Source organism: Amborella trichopoda, chromosome 13, assembly GCF_054954075.1.
Source record: "Amborella trichopoda isolate Santa Cruz 75 chromosome 13, AtrichopodaSantaCruz75HAP2 v2.0, whole genome shotgun sequence".
Lineage (NCBI taxonomy): Eukaryota > Viridiplantae > Streptophyta > Magnoliopsida > Amborellales > Amborellaceae > Amborella > Amborella trichopoda.
Genome location: NC_142348.1, coordinates 41,951,298 through 41,962,229, shown reverse-complemented (window position 1 = coordinate 41,962,229; position 10,932 = coordinate 41,951,298). Strand labels below are relative to the sequence as shown.

Sequence of the window (10,932 nt, the reverse complement as noted above, 5' to 3'; positions counted from 1 at the left end):
ATGGATTACAAAAAAATCGATCAAGTATTACAAAACAGTTGATCATGGATTACAAAAAAAAAAAAAAAAAAATTCTATTCTTCACAGAGCCATTTTATATAAGCCATTTTAACTCAAAAATTCACCTCTAAGTGAATAAATTACATCCAATTGAGTATATTTTCTGATAAACAACAATATAAGGAATCAAAACCCTAAATTTTTAACACATTATTTCTAATATATCATGAAAACAAAATCAAAAGGCGGAAAAAAAAAAAAAAACAGCGGAATTTTGGTTCCGCAGACATCTCAGTGTTCATCTCAAATTTCATGCTATAATTGACCAAATTACGTAAAATTGAAAATTTTAAATCATGCTAAACACAATAAAGATTAAAAACCCCAATTATTGAACTCATTATGTTCAAAATATGCCGTGAAATAAATCAAATGGAGGAAAAAAAAAAAAACCCAAACTTCTTACCTGATTTTGTGAACCGAAGCCTTCAATCTCCAAAAAACTCTGTTTTTCTCAAGGATTATCACAAATTTGTAACAAAAGGTTTTGATTCACAGCTTTACGATCAAAATGCCTACAAATTTTGAAAGATTCATGCCCTATTTGGCATGAAACTTTCAGAAAAGGCGGAAACCCTAAAAAGGCAAGTTTCGTGATCCAAAAACACCAAATTTTTCAACCATTTAATCCTTGTAAAAGCTGAATAAAGCTGTTTACAGCCTGCAAATTAGATCACATGCCAAAAAAAACAAGAAAAATGATCAAAAAATGGCAAATTTCAAAGAATCCCGTGAAGAACACTGTGCAACCCGTGTTCTTCACGGACTCGCCGATTCCGCACAGTGACTCGGCGAGTCACTGTGCAGAATCGTCCGGTTCTCTCTAGAAGCGGACGATTCCTGATTTTTTAGCCGATACGATCCCCCCATTGCGATTTTCGAGTCGAACCGGGCGAGTCCAGTTCGACTCGGCGTTTTTTAAAACACTGGTTCTAACCCACATGGCTCAAGTCGTAGATTCGACCGTAGATCCATTGCTCATATGTAGACTCGAGATTTAGCCTCAGGAACATCTCAATAAAAAGCATAGGATTTATCTCTCGTACACCCAAGCTTTACCGACAGCTGATAAAACTTAAAATGGGGATTTAAGCTTTGACTGACAATGAATAAGCCTTTGTAACCAACGACAGTTAAATTATCAGAGCAAATCTTGTTTTGGATCCCCTGATACTGAATAGACGCTTCATGGGGAAGACTCGACCCAAATTTTAGTGAAAATCATAAGGGATTTTACAAAATGTTGGCAGAGCTTTTGCACGAGAGATGACTCCCACATGCTCAATTAATCAAAAGCCAAAGTCGGGGCTAAGCCCATGAGCGGTTACTGTGATCAAAGAGCGGAACTAACAAAGAGCCACTGAACCTTGTCCTCGTTATGAGCATACACCCAGGAATCAAGTTACGGCCAGGGAATACATGAGATAGCGATGAGCAAAAATAGTGATAATAAAAAAAGAAAAACAAAAATGGCATAAATGAAAACAAGTGAGAACACTCACCGTTCTTTGACGAATTTCTGCCGGTAAAATTGGTGTTTGATGTAGAAGTCGAAAAGACAGAGTTCAGAATCTGAAGGCTTCGCTTGCAGAATTAAGTGTTGCACAGGGAAACTGGGAAAGACTATACACAAATACTTGTCGAATCCAATTTAGCTTAACAACAGAAATAGAGGAAGGACACAAGATAGAGTCCAATCCTTTGGATTTATTAGGGCCAAATTTCAGGGTAGAGGAAGGGCCAAATTTCAGGGTAGAGGAAGATCAATGTCGCAAGGAAAGAAGGTTACTTGCTAATATTGTATGAAACATGATCATATGAGAAATGATTGTTTTGTTTTGAAAAATAAGCAAAAGTTCAAGAACAAAGATAATCATGCCGAAGCAAATATATGTCTGATAGTGAAGAAAGGATCGCTTTGAATTGAATGTACATTGTCTAATGGCCACAAGTTTTGGATTATGGTGCATTATTTCATGTTTGCCTCTGAAAGAATGCAATTTTCATCATACAAAAATGTGGATAGTGGTTTTTTCTATCTTGGAGATGATAGTGCTTGCAAATTTTTGGGCAGATGCTATTCAGCAATTAGAAGGAAAGAAGCACACATAGAGAAATGAAACATATTTCTAAATTAACAAATAATATCATTTTAGCAGGTAAATTGGATGACTCTAGTTTTAGAGTGACCTTTAGAAATGGAACATGAAAGATTTCAAGAGGTTGCATGGAAATTTTAAGAGGGAAAAAGGATGAAAGTCTCCACATTCCTTTTGGCACTACTCAAAAGAATGATACAGTAGAAAGGATTGTTGCCATGGCTAGTAGGCATCATGATATGCAGGTTTGGCATAGTTTTAGTGAATGTATTATGAAAATATTACAAAATCAAAACCTTATTCTATTTTGAAGCATTACTTTTTTATTTTTTCCACCTAAGAGATTGGCTTGTAACATCTCACCCATTGTTAAAATTGAGTTAAAATTTACCATCAAAAGACATTAATCATTACTTGAATTTCTCTAAGGAATCCTTTCCAAATTTTCCCTCTTACCAAAATTTAAGTGGTTATAAATTAGAAAGGGTGACTTTGATGTTTTATGTTTGGAAAATATCAATTAAAAGGTCCAATTGCCTTATGAAATTATTAGAAGTGTTAAATTAAAAGCGTTGAATAATCTATTTAACATTGGGAGTGTACCGTTTTTTTAAAAAATCGAAAAACAAAAAAAAGGGAAAAAAATACCAAATGGCCCTTAATTATGATTAGAACCCCAGATAAACAAAGATATTTTAATCATTTAACCCCACTTGAGTAACCCCAAACAAACAATGAAAATACTTTACTTTTTTAAGGCAAGGAACAGAGGTTTCTAATGAACGTAAGGTCAATGACCTTGAACGTATTTTTGTCATTTGAATGTTCCATTTTGCTAACCTTGAACAATCATGGGTGCTTCCATCATTTGACTAACGTCATTCGATAGTGATGAATTGTTAAAATACCCCTACTTGTTCAAGGTTCTCAATCCGTAGACATAGTAAATAGGTCATTTTTACCTATATTTTTAGAGTAATTGAAACAAAAATTTAAAAATAGGGAAAATATCTTTGTACACCCTCTTTTAAAATTTTATTTCTCAAGAGACCGAGTGTTTTAAAACATATCCCATGGAATTAAGATCCTACATTTTGTATCTTCAACATATCCCATGGAATTAAGATCCTACATTTTGTATCTTCTAACCCTCGTAGACCAACTTTAACATCTTTGACTCTATCTTTTTAGCCCAAACAAAAAACAAAAAGACTTATTTTTTTTCCTTTCTAAACCCCACTTTTTCTCTCTTCCCCCCAACTCCCCCATCCTCTCTCTCTCTCGTGTGTATACCCCAAACCTTTCTCTCTCCCTTGTTTCCCCAAACCTACCACCATTTAGAGATTTTACCGCTCCATAGGAGATTAGCTTGGCCATGGCAACAACCATTAAAGAGTAGAGCACTGTAACGAGAACAACCTAACCAAAGACCCCAATTGGTATGTCTTTAGCAGGGTCCTTCACATCCTTTGCCATTATAGAAATTGCATCATAACTGATGTTGTTGAAGTAAATAATGGCTGCTCCATTTTAGACGCATGTTGCACCATAAGGGAAGAAACCCCCTACTTTTGATGGATTTTGGGGGTGCGTAAAATTCTTGGAGTTGCCTTTACAAGACCCTATAATTATGATAAACACTACAAACAATATGGGCAAGCCAGTTCTCGCCAGGTTGAGAATCGAGCTCTCTTTAGTACTCTAGAATCACCATTTATGAAAAATTTCACTGGTTTTAACTCCAATTCGAGAGTTAGAAATGCATTAAGATAAACTAGAGAGATGCTATCATCAGAGATAGCCAAATTTATGAAAAGTTTCATGGGGTAGAGGGATGCTAATGGGTTAGAGGGAAAGGAATTAGAGACAATTATTGAGGGCATACGCTTAAAAAGAGATATTGGTTGGAGATAAGTGAAAGAGATATTAAGAGAGGTTGGAGTGAGAAAGAGAAAGCCCAAGATTCTAAAGAAGTACCACTGGTTTAGATTGAGAGAGAGAAATCATAATCAATTTCATGTTAGTTTCAAATATAATTAGAAAGAAGGTAAGCTTGTAACAAATACAAAAGATGATGGCTAAGATAATGACGATTACATTTTTATTCTCCATTTGTCAGTAGCCACAATGCCAACCGCTAAACCCAAATAAGAGGTTAAACATGGGGAGGTTTGAGAGAGAGGTTTGGGGGAAACATAGGGAGAGACAGAGAGGGTTGGGGGAAGCACAAGAGAGAGATGCAAAGCTCTAATACCACTTGTTGTGAAGCACAACAACAGAGATGCAAAACTCTAATACCACTTGTTGTGCTCTGATACCACTTGTTGTGTGTGGAAGCTCTAAACTTGATAGGTTAATATTTAGCAAATAAAGTATGAGAAATGAATCATGAAATACATACAACAAGAACACAAATATTTACGTAATTCACCCAAGAGGGTGACATCAGGGGTTACGTAATTCACCCAAGAGGGTGACATGATTTTGGAACAAACCTCAACAAAAATCCCAAGTCAAGAAAACCCTTATAAACAACTCTTCATTCTTTCTCTTTAACGACTCTTTATTCTTTCTCTTTACTTCTGACAATATAGACAACACAAGATAGAGACGCGATAACAACATAATATAATACTGACTTTCTCTCTGACTAAAAGGGGAACAACCCAAAATCTCTATGGGAACCGCTTATCTACAAAAAACAAATAAGACTCTCAATATTCGGGGCCCAAAGAGGCATCATCACAATATTTTTGTCTAAATAAAGCTTTTTTCTCTCTAAAAAGAAATCATCACAATATTTTTGTCTAAATAAAGCTTTCTTCTCTCTAAAAAGAAATTGCAATCTTATGTACAGGATACTCTAGCTCCATATCTTTTTAGAGGAATCACCATTCTCATATGGTGACCCAAATATGGCTGACAAAAATTCTCTGCATTTTCATCCCATATATATAAGATTATGAATCCATAGGAAACTTCTCATTAATGTTATATATATCTCAAAAGATCAAGACATATATCCATCAAATAGTCCTAATCGTTTTGGATTTCTATTTCTTTTAGAAACTTATCAAATATCAATCTCAATCCTTATTAAAATATCTCAATCCCCATATAACGAATATTTCAATCTCATAAAATATGGGATTTCTTTATGTGGGTGATTAACATATATCTCAATCCCTCAAATATCTCAATCCCACAAAATATGGAATTTCTTTGTGGGTGATTTTATCTCAATCCCTGATTTAATCTCAATCCTACAAAATATAGAATTTCTTTATGTGAGTGATTTTGGATAGCACCAAATCCAATAAGAGACAGGTATTTGACACCGAATCATAAAGGAGAGAGAGGCTTGGGAGAGAGAGAGGAATGAGTTTAGAAATGAATAAAAAATGAGGTCTTTTTTCATTTTGTTTGGGCTAAAAAAAGAGCTCTAAAGAGTAAAGTTGGCCTAAGATATTAGAAAATATAATAAATAAAATCTCTATGCAACAAATATATTTTTTAAACTATAGGTCTATTGAGAAGGGAAACTTAAAAGGAGAGTGTATGAAGATATTTTTCCTAAAAAATAACACTTAATGATTTTGTATGTAAGTTGAGAAATGAAACATAAAAGGAAGATGTAGGAGATATTTTTCCTACACAGCAACACTTAATGATTTGTAAATTTGACTCTTGGATTGATATTTTGCCTTTATGTTTTTGTAAACAAAAAAACTTAGTATACCCGTTAATGATTTTACAAAGTAATTTGAACCTTGAATCGAGTTTTTCCCTTTATGCATTTGTAAACCAAAAAATTAGTATGTCCGTACAGGAACAAAAAAGGCATCCCCTATATGCTTTTGTAAACCAAAAAATTAGTACGTCTCTGCAGGAGCAAAAGGGACAGTTGCTCTCTTGAACAAAATTCTAACTTGGAGTACTTTTAGTATGCCGATCAACCAATAAAATAAAAACAATTGCAAACACACAACTTAGAACTTTATGAAAAAACAACACACTATAAATAAGGTCACAATTACCTTTAACTATTTGATGTAAAATCGGATAGCTTAAATGTGTCCCAAAAGTCAAGAAAACTTTCTTTTGTACTTTGAGCTTGGCTAATGACGTAAATGTAGCCACTCAATTTGATAGAAAATTCCAAAATACATGATAGAATCTTTTCTTCGTAAGGTTTTGCTTGGGGGTGGCAATTGGTCGGGTCAAATCCGGCTAAACCTCGACCCAAAAAATATATGATATATTTACCCATACTTAAATATATTTCATAAATTGGGACCTGAAAAATATTACTGAACACAGACTTGAATAGAATTCGGATCCAAAATTTGAACCCAGACCCGACTTATTGGGTCCAAAAATTGGACCCATATCCAGATCCAGATTGAGCCCACCCCTCTGATCGGCACCGGGTGGTCCAAAATTTGAACCCAGTCCTGACCCGTTGGGCCCAATTTTTTGACCCATATCCAGATCTAGATTGGGTCTACCCCTCTGATCATAACCGGGTCCATTGCCACCCCTAGTTTTGGGGAGAGAATATGCATTTTCATGGTACCATACTAATCTTTTCCATTCAATTCAAAAAAAAGATAAAAAGATGAAGCCACAAAGCCATTGTTTAATCTTTTCCATTCAATTTAAGAAAAAGATAAAAAGAAGAAGTCACAAAGTCATTGTCCTAAACAAGTGGTTTTCTTAAAAATGATAAAAGGAGGATTTACAATAGGACCCAATTTCTTGACGACCAAACCCGTATAGGTAGAAAAATGAAGGCTTATTAATAAATCTATTTTTGAGATGGATTTTTGTACTTAATTTTTGAAGATCATGAATATTTTTAACTTTTTAAAAGTAGAAATAATAGTTCTAGTAAGAAAACATTCCCACCGTGAGTTTCCATTGTTTTTAGATTGAACACCTACTTACATCCATCTTTTATGGGTTATTTGGGTACTTGAATCTATTACGTGACAATAGATTACAAGGAAATATCGCGTTGTTTGGGTACTTGAAAATCTATTACATGATAATAGATTATAAAGAAATATGTCATTTCCACTACACTTAATAGTTAAATGAGATTTCTCCAAAATCTATAAAGAAATATGGCATTTCTTTGGATATATACGTAATAGTTAAATGAGATTTCTCCAAAAATTAGAAAATTTATTAGGCGTGAGATTTCCCAAAAACAATAAATTTATTAGGCGCGTTGAGATTCCCCAAAAATCATAATCATGAAATCCATTACGCACGCGGTGATAAGTGAAAAATATATTACGAGTGAAAAATATATTACAAGAGTGACATGTAATTTTAAAAAATTACGCACGTGGTGATAAGTGAAAAATATATTACGAGAGTGACATGTAATTTTAAAAAATCTTTTATGTGTATTTTTTACTACCAAAAAAATCTTCTAAATCTTCTCTCTTCATAATAACTAGATGATCCCTCTCTATTTAAATTCGTCCCTGTCATATAAAAACAAAAACAAAAAAAATATAAGTAATCAATGATAAATTACAAAACACAATCATAATAAAAAATTTCACACAACATAATCCCTCCTCGTCCCCTCATCTAATATAAAAACAAAAATAATAAAAATAAAAATCAATAATCAATAATAAATTACACAACACAATAATAATAAAAAATTTCACACACCATAATCCTCGTAAGAAATTACTAAAATCTCAATTGAAATAATATACATCTTTAGTCTCCCCTAATACTTCAAAATTTTATACTACAATTACCAAACCTTCTAGTTTACTAATCAAACTTCCTTCTCGTTTAGAAATCAAACTTTTTCCCATTTTTTAACTCGTACCCTACACATTTTGAATTTAGTATCATAAATCTATTGTTTATATAATGAAATCAAACTTTTTCCCATTTTTTAACTCATACCCTACACATTTTGAATTTAGTATAATAAATTTATTGTTTATTTGAAATTATATGGAGAAACATTTGAAAGACTTTTATATAAAATAAATAAAAATAAAGTTTATCATAACAAAATCATGTTATTCCAATCATATCGACTTATCATGTTGAAACCAATGTCAGGTTAGAAAACATGTGCGTCAAGATGGTAAAATAGTACAAGTTGTTTTTAGAAAAATTTTTTGGAATGCTGATAATGTTATTATTAGAAATATTTTTGAAATGGTGTGATGATGATTTTAATTCAGTATGTTAATAGAATTTTGTGACAAAAAAAGAAAGAAATGATAATTCTGCATTTTAGTGAAATTTTGTGACAAAAAAGAAAAAAATGATAGTTTATAAGCAAGTGCTAATAAAATATTGATAATACATTTCTTATATTTCTTCCAGACATAGCCAAACAATAACAATGTATTTCTTAAGTTTCATCTAAATACTGCACAAATAGTAACAATCCATTTACAGGTAATATATTATATCAATAATATATTTTACAAACAATATACCAAGTATCCAAATAATGGATGCTTTATATGTTTTTAGACCGCATATATGGGGATGGAGCCCAGCCTGCATAAAACAATTTTCCTATACAATATTGATCGACAATCCGTGCTAAACAAGCGGTTTTTTTAAACAGATAAAAAAGATAAAGGAGGATTTACCATATTGATTCACAAAATCAAAGCCGCAAAAAGCATATCCCCACTTTATAAGAGGGAAGGGGACGGACCATTTATGATCAAACTTCCCAAACTGTATAGCACAATTTATATTCAACATTCACAAGAAAAAAAAAATCACATTAATCGTGTCTATCTGCTAGCCTGCAACAAAACCAAACTGTACAGCAGAATTTACATTCAACATTCACAATAAAAAAAAAAAAATCACATTAATGGTGTCCATTCAACATTCACAAGGACAAAAAAAAAAAATCACATTAATGGTGTCCTTTCAACATTCACAAGAAAAAAAAAGATTCATATTAATGGTGTCTTTCTGCTAGCGTCCAACAAAACCAGTGTTCTGCTCTAGAACCCTACCCATCCAACCGGTCATCAAGAAAACCGATTTAGAAAACCGATTTGTGCTTTCAAACTCAGATCCGTCACCTTATGCCGGTTTTAAAACACTTACAAAAATTTATGATCCACAAAGCTAAATTCTATGCCTTCTCTTTTTTCAGTCTGACAAAGAAAATGCTATGCCTTCTCTGCAACAAAAAAAAGCATCCGCCCCCAATCCTACTTTTCAACTGAAAAGCTAATATGTCATACTGTTAAAAATCCAGGCCAAAAGGAATCCACAAACCGCCAGGGCCGAATACGGGTTAGAAAGACCTTTGCATGCAGCATTGCTGTGGCCGTGAGACCCGGCCGCTCCGCCGACTATAATTGGAAAAACTCGGCCACCTCCGCCCCCCTCTCCCGTCCCTCGACCACCACCACGACCACCGCCAGATCCTCCACGGCCGCCACCATGGCCGCCTCCTTTCAGAAAACGCCTTGGAATAGTTTGGCCACCCTCTCCTTCGACAAATTCCTCCCCAAATACGCCGCCAACTTTGGTGGTGCTCTCAACCACTGGAAATCCCTCTCCGATTCCGAAGCCAGTTTCAGAATCGGGAGATTTTGAGTCAGGTTGAGATGAAGTCTCGAGCACTAGAAATTTCATATCAAAGTCGGGCTCAGTTTCGAATCCTTGGTCCTCCTCCTCTGTTGTGGTTTCTGCAATACAGTAAATCGAGGAGTCAGTTAATGTTTTCTTTTGAGAGAAAATCGTGAAAGAAATTGGTAATGGGAACTGTTACATTCGAAAAGAAAAGCTATGAAAACTCTTATGTTTTAATTTTGGAAAAAATGGGAAAAAAAAAGTTGGGGGAATCTAAAAAGCATCTTAGATCTTTACTTACCATTCTTTTGCAGAAGGTTGTTAGGGTCTGCTTTCTTCACTTGAAAACAGAGTGAAAAAAGAAGGATAGCACTTGCAATTGCAATTCCATTACTCCCCATCTGCTTTCTCTCTCTATCCTATCTCTCACACACCCTCTTCCATTTACTCTTCTCTCTCTCCCTTGCCTCTGAGTTTCTCTCTTCTTTTTCTCCCTTGCCTCTGAGTTTCTCTCTTCTTTTTCAGATTCTTTCTTTATTCAGTCGCTGTAGCTTTCCTCTTTACTTCTTTAGTTTATGGTTTCTCACTCTCAAAAAATGAGTCTGTTATTCTCTCTCTTACAGAGTAGCAGGAAAATCTTGATTTTAAGGCAGTTACTGATAAACGAATGAACGGCTCCAGATATTGATTGAGAAATTTCTGTGTGGTTTCCAGAAACCTTTCGGCCGAAACATAGATAATCATCAAAAGGCCAATTCCTGAGTAAACATGCTTTTGTGCCTATTATTGGGAAAGTATTCCATTTCTAGAAAAAAAAAATGTATTGGGTAAGAGTGCACTTCTCCTAATTTTGTTGATTAAGTAATGATCCAATGCAAAGGTTGTATTATAATATAATACATCGATATTTTTAAAAAATTATGTTTGTGGTATTTGTATGGTTTTAAATTTTGCATACACGCTCTCTTCATCTCAATAATCAATCTTTCAAAAAAAAATTCAATTTGAACTCTCGGTCAAAATGAGTCACCTCTAAAAATAAATCTAGACCATTCATTTTGTAAATTTTAAGATCTTAGTCTTTATAAACTCAAAATAATTTTTTTTTCTTTTAACATTGTTCATCTAATGATAATAAAATCATCCAAAAAAATAAAATTGAAAAAAGTCTTCTAAAGCC

At 33.7% G+C, this 10,932-nt stretch overlaps 1 protein-coding gene across 1 annotated transcript; it reads right to left on the bottom strand.

Moving 5' to 3' along the window:
* Nucleotides 1-8,920: 8,920 nt before the first annotated feature.
* On the bottom strand, nt 8,921-10,505 carry LOC18442457 (uncharacterized). The gene is made up of 2 exons (XM_006852673.4): nt 10,054-10,505; nt 8,921-9,868 (listed from the first exon to the last, which is right to left on the bottom strand). The coding sequence occupies exons 1-2, from the start codon at nt 10,151-10,153 to the stop codon at nt 9,405-9,407; spliced, it is 564 nt and encodes a 187-aa protein (XP_006852735.2). The 5' UTR covers nt 10,154-10,505; the 3' UTR covers nt 8,921-9,404.
* Between the last annotated feature and the right edge of the window lie 427 nt (nt 10,506-10,932).